General features: G+C 50.6%; 3 protein-coding genes across 3 annotated transcripts; all 3 read right to left on the reverse strand.

Annotated features, from left to right (window-relative positions):
* Window positions 1-644: 644 nt before the first annotated feature.
* Window positions 645-1,931, reverse strand: BDW74DRAFT_181041 (uncharacterized protein; the record flags this gene model as incomplete). The annotated part of the gene is made up of 5 exons (XM_073729900.1): window positions 645-688; window positions 756-881; window positions 938-1,306; window positions 1,380-1,513; window positions 1,588-1,931. 5 exons carry the CDS (start codon window positions 1,929-1,931, stop codon window positions 645-647), a joined length of 1,017 nt encoding a protein of 338 aa, XP_073580919.1.
* Window positions 1,932-2,497: 566 nt separating this feature from the next.
* Window positions 2,498-4,178, reverse strand: BDW74DRAFT_158766 (class I SAM-dependent methyltransferase). Its single transcript, XM_073725363.1, has one exon. It carries the CDS (start codon window positions 3,893-3,895, stop codon window positions 2,735-2,737), a length of 1,161 nt encoding a protein of 386 aa, XP_073580920.1. The 5' UTR covers window positions 3,896-4,178; the 3' UTR covers window positions 2,498-2,734.
* Window positions 4,179-12,035: 7,857 nt separating this feature from the next.
* Window positions 12,036-14,531, reverse strand: BDW74DRAFT_181044 (uncharacterized protein; the record flags this gene model as incomplete). The annotated part of the gene is made up of 1 exon (XM_073729901.1): window positions 12,036-14,531. The coding sequence occupies one exon, from the start codon at window positions 14,529-14,531 to the stop codon at window positions 12,036-12,038; it is 2,496 nt and encodes an 831-aa protein (XP_073580921.1).
* Window positions 14,532-14,982: the final 451 nt, after the last annotated feature.

The following is a 14,982-nucleotide window of genomic DNA, read 5'->3' on the forward strand; positions in this document are numbered from 1 at the left end:
GGCAGTGGAGATCGCTGGGCTCCAAGCCCCAGGAACCAATTCTCGCCCCACGTGCCCCAGGCAAGCCCTGAGAGACGCCAGATAGATTCAACCTCGTGTGTGTCAGTTCTGTCCACCAACGTCTGTCATTGGATGGGAAGAATTAGATTGGGACTGCATGGCGTCAGATAATGCTAATTGTCGTGGGGTGCTAATTATTGTTACCTTGCCTTCCCAGCAGTTGAGTGGCGTTGTACGGCAGGAGATTGTCATCGAGTTCACTGTCATTGCGAATAAGAGCCCGGCCTTTACCCGGGCGCTGAGAAGCACGATTGACTTTGGGGGCTGTATCGACCCACGTGCTTCCTTGCGATATCGCGATGTCGCACAGATGATGGAGCTGAAGGTGTACCCGGTAACTTGTACGATTACCCTGAATTCTCGTCGGAAGAAACCCTTGGTGCCATGATCCAGCATGCCATTATCATTAGGTCGGAATTAAATATGTATATAGCAAGAAAATGAAATAGTATGGTCGGCCCTGAACCCGAACGGGCTACTTAGCCGGATAGAAACCCACGCCTGAACGCCCTGGTATCTCAATGCTAATCTAAACAAATGAAACGGAGGTTGGAAACGCGAGAAGTAATGAGACTGAAAATCAATCACCGATTATTGGCTGCGAGGAATTCGCAGAATGCTTTCTGGTCTAAATGCAGTCAGTAAGCCTCGCACGCTTTAATCAGCATACCGAGATGAGCGGGCAAGGAGCATACCGTCCGCATCCAAAAACAAAATACTCAACATCTTCATCTGCGCCAAATAATCAAAATTCGGCTGTAACTGTAGGACCACCGGCCGCCGCGAGTTTTTCCCTGGCGTGACGCTGTCGATGCAGTTTACTATTGCCCAGTCAGCAACCCACTGTGATCTCCAGTCAAGTGGGAAGCGTACACACCTGGTATAGAAACATATCTCTTCCTCTCCTTGCGCTGCGAATTCGCAAAGAAAAGCATAACCAACTTCCCCGTGCGATCCTGCCTCAATATCCGCAAATTCTGCGATATACACTCCTCCCCGCGCCCCTTAGACTTCGCCTCCGCAATCCCCGCAATAAAGACAATCTTCGACGCGAGTATGAGTTCCTGAAACTGTACGCAATCCGTCCAATCCTCAAACGTATACGAAAGCTGCGTCGCGAAGACCGTCGCGCCCGTTTGAACCGTCTGTTCGTCGAGAAACGACACCCGTAGTGACGCGGAGGATAGCGGTTCCGATGATGTTTTGGGATGTTCGAGGTGTGGGACCGGGAGGCGAGTTGTGTTGACTGGTGGCCTGGGTTAGCACTGTGGTAGGTTTCTTTGTTGCCGGTAAGGCGAGGAGAGAAGGGGGTGTCGCACAACTATGCAAGAACGCCGTCTGCTGCCCGACGGCGCCACCCAGCTCAAGGCACTTCAGGGCGCCCGTGAAATCTTTGCGGATCGTGATATATGTGTAGCGGAGTTTGAAGAGGCGGGCGCTGCGGACGAACGATCTATACCAATCCGGTCGAAGTTAGCCTACCTGGACTGAGCTTGGCCTTGGAAGGTAGGTAGGTAGGTGCCGTACACAGTAACCGCCGGATTAAGAGGTAACCTCGCGACTTCATCATTAAGCGATCCCTCGCGATCGCGCGGTCGGGAAGCGGGCGATGCCCCTGCCGAAGCTGAAGGGGCGATCGAAGCTGCGGGCGACGGATACGTAGAGGACGGAAGGGAGGGTGAGAAAGCCGGTTCAGAGACGAAGCTCAGTGACGCGGAGACAGAGGAGCGGGTTGACGTTGCTGTCGATGGCGTTGAGGAGACGGTTGTCGCGGTGCTTGTTCGTCTGCCTGCAGTTACGACGGGGAAGTGCCAGTCTTGCGCTGTCGAGTGGTCGTGGGAATTAAATCGAGAGAAAGAGAAGGGGCTCATGATGCGATGCCCCGTCAAGAAACGAAAGGGAAGGTGCGATGGTCTGAAGAGGCAGGTGAATGGGTTCTGGAAGTCCGTCGAAGACTCGAAAGCGGCGATCGGCGGATCACTGCTTGATCGGCAAGGAGACTGACATGTCAATGGAAGTGACAAAGGCTGGAGTGACAGATAGAAAGCTTGGGGGTAGCATTGGGTGCCTAAGTAGCCTCATCTCTTGGAGGTAAGCACCGGTAAGCTCAACAGCTGACCGTGCATGAAGAGCTAGTAGCAGCAGCTAAACAGACCATGCCATGCCATCGAGAACATGGGATGAAAGAAGCGAAAGAGTCAGGCAGGACATGATTCCGTGATTGCAAGTTGCACTTGATGCTGCGTCGAGACCAAGGTGACGGGGTTAGGGCGGGGGTCGGGGGCAACGTGGGTGAATGGATGGCTGTGGGCACTGCGGACGCAGGCACAGTGGAGAATGTCTGAACTGTGCCTCGTGGCCAGGTTGTTAGCTTCTCCTAGCAAGATAAGCGATGCTTTGCTTTTCCATGGTCTCGATCTTTTCTTGTCCTTTCCACTGTTTGCTGAAACACCAATTAATTAGTCTATAAGGCTCTATGAACAGAATTGGACAGCCCACTCCAACCGGGTATCCTGAACAATAAACATCCAAAACAATGATCCAACTCCAATAGTGAACAATAAGTAAGTTTGTGCAGCGATCGATATGCAGAAGAATAAACATTTTCCAAACGCCGAAGAGAAGGTGAGATGCGTGCGAGATGAACGGAGATTAGCTGAATCGATGCCGTAGGCTACTGCTTCTGCGCGATTATGCGGTAGCTCGTCGTCACAAGGCGCATCTTGTCCATCTTGACAAAGGCCTGCCCATCAAGACATAGTCGGTTGATCAAGGTCTTGAAGTGTCGCGGAAGCACATGCGTCTTGACCAGACCGAGGATGACCTGGCGCATCGACCGGAAGTACAAGTCAACCTTGTCGATCAACGGCGCCTGCAAGTCACCCACGCTCGCGTTATCCGATCGCAGCACCGTGAAGCCGGCCTCCGTCAGCGCAGCCTCCAGACTCTCCGGGGTCGGTGTGCCGACGGCGCCAATAAGCGGCTTAACCCGGCGCATGAGCTCGGCATGCTCGGCATTCGAGGGATCGTAGTCGGGCAGACTGACCCAGTCGAGGAGAGAAATTCTCGCGCCAGGCTTGAGAACGCGATGAATCTCGCGGAAGAGCGAAGGCAGATCCTTGCACAGACTCAGCGCCTGGATCTGGTAGAACGCATCGAAGCTGTTATCGGCAAAGGGAAGAGGAAGACTGTTGAAATCCTGCACAACAAACGAATTCGACCCAAAGCCCATCTGCGCATTGAAAGTCTTCGCCTGCGCCACCTGGTTCGGATCGATATTGAGCCCCGTCACCTGCGCCCCCGAGAACTGCGCCATATGCGCCGCGACCCGTCCACGCCCGCATCCCAAATCCAACACCTTATCGCCCTTCTTCAGCCCGATGTCCTGCGCAATCGACTCCTCATACAGCAGCTGGTTCTCGCGGACCGTCGCCTTAGCGCTCATAAACGGCGGGATGTACATCTTCTCGACGTCGCCGAGGGCGCAAAGGTGGTTGAGCACGCCATAGTACGCCTGCAGGCAGTCGCCGACTTTGCTTTGGTAGTCCTCGCCCAAAACGTCAACCATCTGCTTTTCATCCGACCAGTCCAGGTTATAGATAACGTATGAGGCCATGAAGTCGTCAACCTGTTTGGGCGACAGGTGCTGCAGGTAGCGGAAGGATTTCCAGAAGGTCCGCCATCGCTTCGGGGAGGCGGAGTTGCGCAGGTCCGGGAGGGCGTCGAAGTTCGCTTGCGACAGCTGTACGGAGGCCAGCTTTTCTTTCTCGTCGGCGACGACGTCGACTGAGCTTTCGGAGCTGCGTCCGGACCGATGCGATGCGAGGGTGGTCATGGCTGATCGGAGTCGAGTCGTGGAAGGAGCGGAAGGATGCCACTGGAAGACAAGAAGCTAGCTAGCTAAGGGTATGATAAGGTAAGTGAGACTAGCATTCACGCGGCGGAAACACCATCCGGAGCAGGTGGCAGTCGGGGTAGGGCCGATTTATATGACAGGCCGGCTTAGTGAGCGACTTTTTTCCATATTTTTTTTTTCTTCGCCTTTCATCTCGAACCGCACGGGCCGAGATATACGGATGAGCCATCTGACCTGCCGTTCTAGCAGTAGCAGGGGTGGCATGAGTGGGTGCAAAGAATGGGACCAGATCGATGGTGCCGGAAGTGTCGGAAGGCGCATCCAGCCCTGCCTGCAGCATTGATGATGAGTCAATAACTGCCCTCCAGGTCTAACGTAATTCCCGGGCGGCCGGTGCATCCCGGGCGGCCGGTGGTTTTCCCAACAACTATACTGCTCTACAAACTTTCGATTAGAACAACTTTATTAATTCTTAATTAAATAAAATAATTTAAACATATTTAGAAGCGCGACATCCCGTTCTTTTATAACCATGTACTCCGTAACCTAAGCAAGTTAGTGGGGCGCGCCTAGATCTTTTTAAAGTTAGAGGAGCATTAGTGCTTGATCCCCCCCCTTTAACTTTAACTTTATTATTTTTTAATAAAATAAGTTCCTGGCCTTCCTTAAATAAAATGCCTTTTATAGAAGTTATTAAGCACTTAAAATAACTCTTTTTTATTATAAGATTTATAATATATAAGCGGAGATTATTATTCTCCTGTGCCAACAGCCCAGCGTTGTAGATAGCTACTTTACAGCCCTTTATAAACTTATCCAGCGCCTGCTTTAATGGTGTTAAAGGACTCCTGGAGCCGTGCTTTAGAAGTTTCTTAATTAATAAAGCCTTTTAATATACCTAACAGACTGTGTAAGGTGTACAAAGCTGTGAGGAAGGAATTAAAGCAAGATTTCTGCCTGGGGGGGGTGTAGAAGTTAATAGCCTTAACTGCAGTTTATTTAGTACTGCAGCAGGCGAAAATAAAAGAATTCTAGTTGCCCTAAATCTGCTTTAAATATTCTTCTTTGTAAAGACCTTCTTGTGAGCCTCTGGATAGGCCTTTAAGAAATCTAGCTTGTTAATAGTATTGTATCCCAGCCGTCCCTTCTACTTAATTAGGGATCTGTACGCCTTCTTTAATGGCCTAAAATAACCAACATCCAACGGCTGCAGGAGGTGAGATAAATAAGCAGGCATGTAGATAGCTATAATATTATTCTCCTTGCAGGTAGTGTTAAAAGCAGGCGTGAGGTGGCTACCATGCCTATCTAGAACCAGGAGTACCTTCCCCCTCCTCCCTGGCCTTTGTATAGTTGGGATAAAGCATTTTTAAAGCCAGCAAAGGCCTATCTTATCCGTGGTTTATTTATTGGCGCTGACTTTAACTCTCCAGGCTGGTGGAGCAGTGAATCCCTTAAACCAGCCCTTGATATAGCGCTTTCCTTTAAAGATAATAGTGGTTGGTACTGACCAGCCAGCAGAATTAATGCATTTAATGGTAGTAACTTATTCCTAATTCCCTGGCATAATAAGCCATGGCTTGCCTGGTATTTTAGCTCTTAATATAACTCTTGTTAATGTAATTAGGCCTATAGCAAAGCCAGTTTTATTAAAATTAAAAATATCTTTATTTAGGATGCCGTGCTTGTCTTTAATCTTCTCTAGCTCTTTGAAAAATAGACTAATTACTTTAGGATCTTTATACATAGCTCTCTGTTGACTAATTTTTTAAGTTATCCGGGTTTTAATATTAGGGCACCTCTTGGTAAAGCCTGTTACCTAGTTTTATTTAATGGGTGCACAAGCCGGGTTATACCCCTTCAGGATAATTTCTGCCATCTTATAAACGCGCGAGGGCCTGGGGGGTGCTCTATAAATGTTAAGTAATACTATTTATGCTATTAAGATATTTTCTTAAACCAGGGATAGCCTATGCTGGTGGTTGCAAAGTTCTACCTGTGGTTAAAGACCACGGAGTCTTCCTGCAAGTGTATTTAGATAAATATTATAATAACACGCCGCGGGCGCAATTTTTGCATATTTTTTATTTTTAATATCTTAAATCACGTATTAAATCCTGCCTTCCTGCTTAATTAATTCTTGTTTCGATTTACGCCTGAATGGTGGCATGGTGGTTGTTGAATATTAAGGGTGGAATACGCGTTGGGGGTGGTGGAGAAAAACACCGGCCGCCTGGGATGCACCGGCCGCCCGGGAATTACGTTACAGCGTGCCTTCCTTCTTTGCTTACATGCGACCGACAGTCCTACAGCTCTACACCATATCCAGACCCCCTTTCTCTGCCTTGTGACCCCATTGGTGACTTTTTGTCGTGTCTTCAGAGTATACAACTTTTCAGACCCACGTCTTGGCATTGAATGCTTGATCAGCAGTTATGGAATGACGCTCTCTGATTGGCCGGTAGTCATCAGCCTTGCCCTATAGGGATGACTCGGGTCGGTCTCGGAGACATCACCAGCTTTTTCTTCAAAGGAACCTCTCGCACGGACGTGAAAGGCCAATTAATCAGCGTCCAGCAAGGCCCTGATCAGGAAGCTGGCTCCGCTGCTTGCCGCCTCGTCCCGAATCTCCTGCAGCCCTTCTGCTGATTCAGCCTGCCGTATTTCCGTCTTACAGATGACGGACTTTTTCTTCACAGTGGCGCGTGATCATTGGCCTTTCTTACCCTTTATTTCGGCCATCAGAGATTTGACCGAGTTGTCCTAGAAAAAGACCTACCGGCAGGGATAGGCATATATCAACTGCCGAGTGCAAAGCCCGCTGCGTCATGAGACCCTTACCCTAGCCGGGTACCATAGGGTGGTGTCTCCACAGCCGATCGCAAGCTCCGATTCCATGCCGATATTGTTTTGTTTTCTTTAGAGCACATTTTTTTCGTCCCCTTAGCGGGCTTTTATTCCTTTGGATATTTATCCAAACAGGTCTTCTCCAACTCTCTGCTAATCATTTTCATGTCCGTCTCCTCATTTTTACTCTATACAGCATGGCGCCACGCCGGCTCTCGCACGTCATGCAGGACGGGACGCATACGGTACCTATAGTAGGTAGTTGGCGGCGCTTTCCGCCTCGCTGCGAAGGCCGATTCCTTTGGCTTCAAGTATCCGACCGTCTGACACATTTCAATTCTCTAACTCATTTACCTGGGCAAATGGCTCCGTGCTCCATATCCCAATTGGTAGCGGTGCATATTCATTTCCCGCGCGAAGCGGTTCACGAGGCTTCTGGGGACCTTGGGAGTCTTTAGACACAAAGTACTTTCGTTCACGCCTCGCTTTCTTCCATTTACTTTGGTTTTGCCTAGCTTTATCTGTATACTAGGTCAGGGTTGCATGTCCACGTGACCCTTACCGTCCCTGTCCGCATTGTCCCGCGACCTCAAAGGCGCTCTGGACACCCTCGAGTTTGTATACCCATCATCCAGACCTCATCCGGAACCATTACCCATTTTCTGGAGGTCAAGATAAGCTTATATTCATGCATTCATCCACCCTCGGACCCCTTCACATTGTGGCATCCATACAGATCGCAGTGGCTGAGTCGAGGGTCTTGGGATCCACTCAACTAGGCAGTGAGGTTCTTTTTCAAAGGCCCTTTCGAAGGTTAGCTTCAGGTAAGGTAGGGTGAGTGGCGAATCTGATCCTCACTTATGGGCGGGACTAGTGAAAGCGGAACTGGGCTGACTCTGATAACGAATGGGATGGGCGTAGTAACTAGTTTGCTTCCAAGGTTGCGCACGGAGTAGTGGACTTGACGGCATAGGGTCTATGGATAATGATTGGAATATTATGGTACCCTAACCCCCCGCTAGCCTGCCGTGATCCGGTGCTGCTTGCGCAGCGAAGGAGGCTGTACGTTCCGGGTACGTACTCCGTAGAAGCATCTTTTTGGGTTCTGCGGCTTTGCGCCATCTGGATTTCCATGATTTCCAGACCAAGTTTTGGGCTTTAGGCACGTCGTTTTATACCTAGGTATGCGCTGTAGAAGCCAAGACTATTAGGATTATGCAGACTGTAATGAGGTCTATCGAGGCAGCGCCGCAAGGTCCACATACGGACACGAGAGCACAAACTAATCGACCTCAAAAGGGTCGTCAACCTCAAATACCAGGCCAACAACTACATCCTGCTCGTCGGCCGCCCCAAAGATCGCTCGGGCACGCGAGTTGGTCAAATCTCCAAATGTATACCACCGCGGTCCAAGTTGCACCTCAGCAAAGTTCTCATCGCGCGTACTGGTCTGGAGGAAGGTTGGAGGAATCTGTGAAAGCAACACAAAAATATGTCAGCTGTGGAAGTCACGCACGCATTGTGATACTGGTATCTGGCACCTGCAAGGTTCGCGGTAAGCGGAGCATACTAACATTTTCATCATTTTCACCAGTCAATGTCCACACCAGGGGCCCGTTTGAATCCCCGGCCACCCTCAGCAGATATTGAAGGTTCGGGTTGGAATCCACGACTAAAGGTGCGCCAAAGTCACGGCTGGTAATGGTGGAGTGTCTGCGGTCGGACGCAAAATTTCCACAGCTATCGCTCACTGTTATCTAGGGGCCGTCGCGGGATATGCAGCCGGCCGCGGAGGCATTCGGGTATTGCGCCCAGTCTTCTTGCTTGTAGGCTAGTATGCGCCCGAAGCCGCTGGGTGGGGAATTGTTGGTCTGTTGGCTAAAGGTAGAGGCGGCCAGTGTGATGGCTGTGCCTAGGGTTGCGAGGGAATTTAGTGAGAACTTCATACCGACAGGCTAGGTAAGGTAGGTGTTGTTTCGGTTAATGGCGGTTTGAGAGAGAAGATAGTCCCAGAGACTGGCTGGACCATGGGTGATTGCGCTGCTACTATTGCTCTACCTACTCCTGGCTCTCTGGCTATCGACTTGGTCATCTAACAGTCCTTCAGGTGTGCCCGGAATGCAAACATCTTGTCGTCACATGTCGATCTGTGTCTATTGAACTTTATCTTGCTGAAATCACATTTTATGGAGATGATCGTCCGCCCTGCAGAATTATACTGGCTGATTGCCCTTGGACTCCCCTCTCCGTGGCGTCATTATGTAGTTTAGGTCAGTGCCAATGCCATGCCGTTGTCATATACAAAAGGGTGCACCACGAACTGAGTCAAGAGCTCTTTTCTCTTCATCTCTCGTATGACAAAGAAGGCAAGGAGGCCGAGTCGCAGATCATGATATCATATTTACTCCCAACTAAATCATGGATAATTATTTCTACAAGTACCTCTCCTTAACGTCTGAGTCGAAAGAACACCTCATCTTGGAAAGAAGATTTCATGCAGCCTGGGGTTGTCTCTGTCACGTGGATATTGAAGATGACCAAGGGTACATGATAATTCTGCAATAAGATGGGTGGAAGGAGAGATGTATGTGACGCAGAGAGAAGCCTGCATTATTCGCCAATATCTGTTCAATAGACAGTGCCTAGCCAGCATTTATGATGGAAAACGGCTGTCGAATATCCCTTGGAGCCTTCCAATAGCCAGGAGCTAACTTGCAGGACGTAGTGCTTGTCTATCGATTTGTGTACAAACATAAGCCTGCCTTTTGGTTAGAGGGGATGCTGGGCTTTTTTTCGTGGCATTATCGGCATTGCAGTAGACAGACCTTTGACTAAACAGGCCTTTCTCAGTTTGCGCCCAATGCTTGTGGAAGCAACAGCGCATTTGGCCTCTGCGTCCCCTCCAGCTTTTGCTTGCTGCAACGCTTCATATACATTAACACTGTAATTCTTGGGCTTCTGTACTATATAGCAGGAATGGTGTTCTGCGTACTTATAATGTCTGTACATTGTCATGCGTTTCCTATAACTAATACTGAAAGACCGAGCGGAGTACTTCTAGACCTGGTTACATAGTGAGTAGCCAAATACACCTGAACTCCTTTGACTCAAACCTGTGGCCTACGTTCGAAGATTGAGGGAGGGTCGAGGCCGCGTCGGTTTGTTCTTAGGACCTAGCATAGGTTCGTGGAAGATGTATATTCGGGGCATATAGCATTGCCAATTTGTTTTATTCGCAGACTCTTCCAACGAATTGCCGCAGTAGATCTACCGGTCTAGTAACGTCACCTTCTCCGTCTGCTTGGCCTTCCAGGGTGTTGATAAAGCTAGGTACCTAGGGCATGGTTAGTAACGTGACTTGGCCGGGATATCATTGTAGAGGAAAGAACCATCACGATTCACTTCATCATTCCCTGACAGACCCCAGAACTCCTCTAAAAAGTGAATGGGAAGCAATATCGAGATGCAGCTGCCAATCTTGCCATATCCAAGTATAAAAACCACCATCCCTCGTGTCGGACCTCCACTTCCATATCCAAATATCCTTCATCTCTTCCCATCTATTGTCATTCAAACCATCCGTATCGGAGAACTATCCTTCGCTTCGAATATCAATACCATCGTTCTTTACAGGCAATAGTGAGCAACCAATTAATCTGCATGCAAATATCGAATCATCAACATCCAAAATGTCAACCCGCTCATTCAACTCCCCCCCCCCGAACTAATCCTCCACATCGCCGAAGACGCCTCCACCCCAGCCGATGTCCTCAACCTAGCCCTGACAGGAAAGTCAAACTACAGCCTCCTGGGCCCGCGCCTTTTCAACATCAACATCAAATCCCACCGCGCGAGCGGCTTCACCCACGCCGTCCGCCACAACAACATCCCCCTCGCCGCATCCTTCCTCGACGCCGGCGCAAAAATCAACAAACCCTGCCTCCGCGGACGCCTCGCCAAACGCATTGAACACGCCATCAAGCGCTCAAAGCAAGACATCACCGACCTCACCGAGAGAAGAGAGGCCGTCGCCGCCGCCATCGCCGCATTCCGCGACACCGGCAAGCGCGACCCTCCCCTGTACACCGCTGTTCGAATTGGCTCGAGGCAGATGATCGAGATGCTGCTTGCGCGCGGGGCCATTCTATTGGCGCTATGTTTTGATGGCCGCAACACGGCGTTTTCGCGGGCAGCGTATGATGGGACTCGTGACGTTGTTGACCTAGTGGGGAATGCGTTGCTGGATCATGGGACGCAGATGGAGTTTCTGGAAATATACTACTACGCGGTAGCTCTTGTTAGGCAGTACCGTCGGGACCGGGGTTTGCCGCCTCCTTGAGCTGTGGGCTCTGGCTCTTGTCTTGTCTACCCGGCTGGCGGGGGTGATACCGTTCATCCATCGGAACTCCATGTTGGAAGAGTGAGGTAGAACGGTGTGATATGGCCGGTTGTCTTAGTATTCGTTCGAGGGACCGGGAGATTCAGCGCGGGGCTTGAGTCTGGTTTATTCCTTTTCTTGCATGTCTCTTCGTCCTTTACACTCCCCATTCCATACATAGGAAGGTATCAGCATCGGACACGGAACGTATGGGCGTTATGCATAGCCCTGGACGGCAATAAACATGTCTAAATGCTATTTGTACCTACAGCTTTGAGCAGGAGGTATCTTGTTGAATCCGCAGCAGCTTTCTATGTCTTGATAGCAGGCAGTATGCCGATAAAATACAGAGCAGTAATGCACCTGGGCAGGTAGTTTGAATGTAGACTGGACTAGTTGCAAAGACATCGCGAGCAGAGTACCGAGTACATGGGTACCATGGTACCCTAGGGTTGTATTTGACCCTTTAGACCGCTCAACGCTTTGTAGTCATCTATTATTTCAACTTAAGCTAAATCCATACAGGTGGGAGTAAACTGGTGCACAAGTAAGTGCCAATGGAGATTAACGGTACGTACCTAGGTACCATATTCTTCAATAAGAATACAACAAAAGGTAGACACCACATATAATCTGGACCTGTAGACTAGAATATCATATTAAACCATGCCCCTGTGATAAAGGCTAGGAAACAATCATCTACCGAGTGCCTGAAGATTAGGTACCACTAGTACGCAAAGGCACTACATCAGATATGTAAGACCACTGCCTTTCTTCTTCCAGGGGATACACAATGCAGCGCTGGAACCACGTAACCTGGCTTCGGTATGGTAGTGAGATGGACGACGCGGGAAGTAATGATTAATTAAGGGTACGGTTGATAGGTACAGTAACCTAGCGAATAACAACCCTCCTCTGCCCCTTCTTGCTCGACATAACATCATCAACACAAACCCCCACAATCCTATAATCACCCACCGGATGATTCCTACATATCAACAAGTTCCCCGAACCACCCGTCTGCACCACGCCGTCGTCCCTCACATACCCGCCGGTCTGGATATACCCATAGTCCTTCATCACATCCGTTGCAGAGTGACTAAAGTCCTCCCGCACAATAGCCCTCCCCTTCGGCCAGGCATCGTGTTTCGACACCAACGCCGGCTTATCCTTCCTCGTGCTCCTGCAAACAGACGCATAGGCCTGGTGCGCATGGATATCGCCTTCGAACGCCACGATATGGAATCCCTTGCCGACATCTCCCGGCTGGATCAACCCCACTCCATCCTGCAGAATAATGCGGTTGTCTCGATCCAGTCCAACGGAGACATCACCTAGAAAGCTCCCCTGCACCGCGATAAGAGCCTCCAGGATAAAGTAAAACGGGGCAACAATGGTGCAGCCGCAGTTCACCCTTACCTCGCACGAGATATCCCGCGTGGCATCGTTATACAGCCGAGACTGACAGTCTCTAAATGCCTGAAGGTGGTATGCCATTGAGTGGTTATGCGGGCGGATATACTCGAACGCAGGATTCTCCCAGGGCGTCCCGCTAACACATCTATCGATCCAGTCGGCGGGCTTTGCATTGGGGTCTGAGACGTGCCAACGCGGCTGTAACTTTTCCAGCAGTTTCCAGCGGTAGTTGACTAGGTCCCCCGTGGGGTCTAGAAGGGCTCCAAGGATAGTCGAGACCTGCACCAGCGTGCGGCCCGTTTCATCGCCAGTGATGTTTCGCAGTTGTTCGTGGACGGGGATGGCCTCGGACTTGAAGGTCGAGACCTTGATCTTTTTGCCGGCGTTGCAGCCGCGGAAGATGAAGCTGAAGCCTTGGCTTTTGGCCTGCTGCTGTGGCCGGAAGCGGATGTAGGGCCGGGGTGTACCGAGAAGCCCAGTGACGGCAAATGTTTTGACTCGGCCTTTTGCTGTTAGGAGTCCCAGGTCGACGATGCCTGCGAAGATGTCGGTTGTTCGGATGCGCTTGGGGCTCGCGGTCACAGGGATCCAGTCCCATTCGCCTCGAGTTCCGCTGGTAATGGCTAACCGGGTCCAGGCACGCTCTGTCTTGAGGGACAACTGCTTGAAGAAGGCAAACGCGATGGGCTCGATATCCTGACTTCCACTTCCGCCTGCATCTGATAGCTGCTTGATCTCCTCTTCGGAGAACAACCCACTAAAAACCCCCAAAAGCCCATAAAACAAATCACCGCGCTTCTCGCACCTCCTTGGCCAAATCGAAATCGCCGAAAAAACATTCGCAATCCCCTTATAATTATCCAGCCACCAGTACGGCCCCCCATTAATAATATCCGTTCTTGCCGAATTAATCCCCTGCACCTGGGTCCGCAGAAACGTCAACCCCAGCAGATCCTCCTGGATAACCTGGAGTATCGCATTGACACCCCGCGTATTCAGCTCCCGACACTTGTCAATCCAGTCCCGTAGTTTAACGGCCTTGTCACTCGCGTCAATGGCAAGATCCATCCATGTCCCGAATGGCCCGATACATTTCATATCTTCTGGGTTGACGCCCCACATCGTGATGTTCTTGCCCAGCAGCATCTCCTGGAATGTCCAGACGCGCGAGAAGTAGAGGTTGCGGAAGAGAGAGCGCACGTGGCTTACGCACGTTGCGTAGCAGTTCAAAATCCCGGGTTCCACGGCTGCGGCTTTAACGGCGCTTTGGCTCATGCGGAAGAGCCAGGGTGCGGCGGACCAGTCGGACAATTGTCTGATGACGTTGGGGCTTAGCAGGGCGTCTGTTGCGCGTGCGGCGCCGACCATGTGGTGCAGGATGTGGTCGAGGAACTTGAGGTCGTCGACGATGGTTTGAGGGTCCCAGACGGGGTTGTGGATTGTGCTGGGGGCGCTGAAGGGTCCACCTGCAGCCCCGGGTTCGTTGGCATCTTCATCTTCCTCATCTTCCTCTTCTAAGTCAATGTCGACATCTTCGTCATCGTCGTTGGCACCCCCAAACTCATCCATATTGATAATGATATGGCATGTCTCAGCACTTTTGTAGTACTCGTACATCCGCGCAACCTCAGCTGATTTCTCCGCCTGGTTCTCCTGGTCAAAGCAGACGCAGTCGGTCCACAGGTACTCGATATCAGCCTCGTCCATGAGCCGTAGTAGCTCCTTTAATTTGGATTTGCGGATAGTCACTTTCCAGTTCACGCCTGGGAGGCTAGGCCAGTCGGCGCTTGGCTGAGAACAGTCCCATGGTTTCGCTTTCTTGCCGTACTGGTATGAGACGATGTCGAAGTGCTGTACGCCGAGTTCGCGGGGATCTTTGACGGAGAATGTTGTGGTTTTGCGGGGAGGTTCGTCTGCGCTGTTGGTTATCCATGTCACGTTGCGGCAGATTACACGAAGTGGTAGAGCAGGCATATCAGCTATTGCTGGCCTCAGTGGCAATTGGTGCCTAGGTGATGGTAGGTAGATATAGTGTTGGCGAGGGAGACGCCTCGGGGCATGAGAGCCTGATCTCTTAAAGGTCAGAAATCGCATTCATTCACTCCAGGAGTCGAAGTGGTAATGAGGATCAGCAATGGCTCAATCAAAGGAAGACCATTCGCGTAGAAGGCGCCGTCTCGTTCAGCTGCACTCAGCCTTGCCTTGGCTGTACGATGTGGCGCAAACTGCAACCCCGGACAGGGCTATCAAGAGTCATAAGACAGTGTGCTTCCTTGCCATGTTTCAAAATAGCAGGGATTCCTCAGCCCTCGTTTAAAAAAATAGGTGGTTTGTTCACCCCGGCGCTTCCATCGCGGACCATAGCATCCAGCTCTTCAAGTCCAAAGATAGATTCAATGGCCTTGCTTTATAAGTGCCTGTTTTC

This window comes from Aspergillus multicolor (assembly GCF_047715735.1).
Source record: "Aspergillus multicolor strain CBS 133.54 unplaced genomic scaffold BDW74scaffold_25, whole genome shotgun sequence".
Taxonomy (NCBI): Eukaryota; Fungi; Ascomycota; class Eurotiomycetes; order Eurotiales; family Aspergillaceae; genus Aspergillus; species Aspergillus multicolor.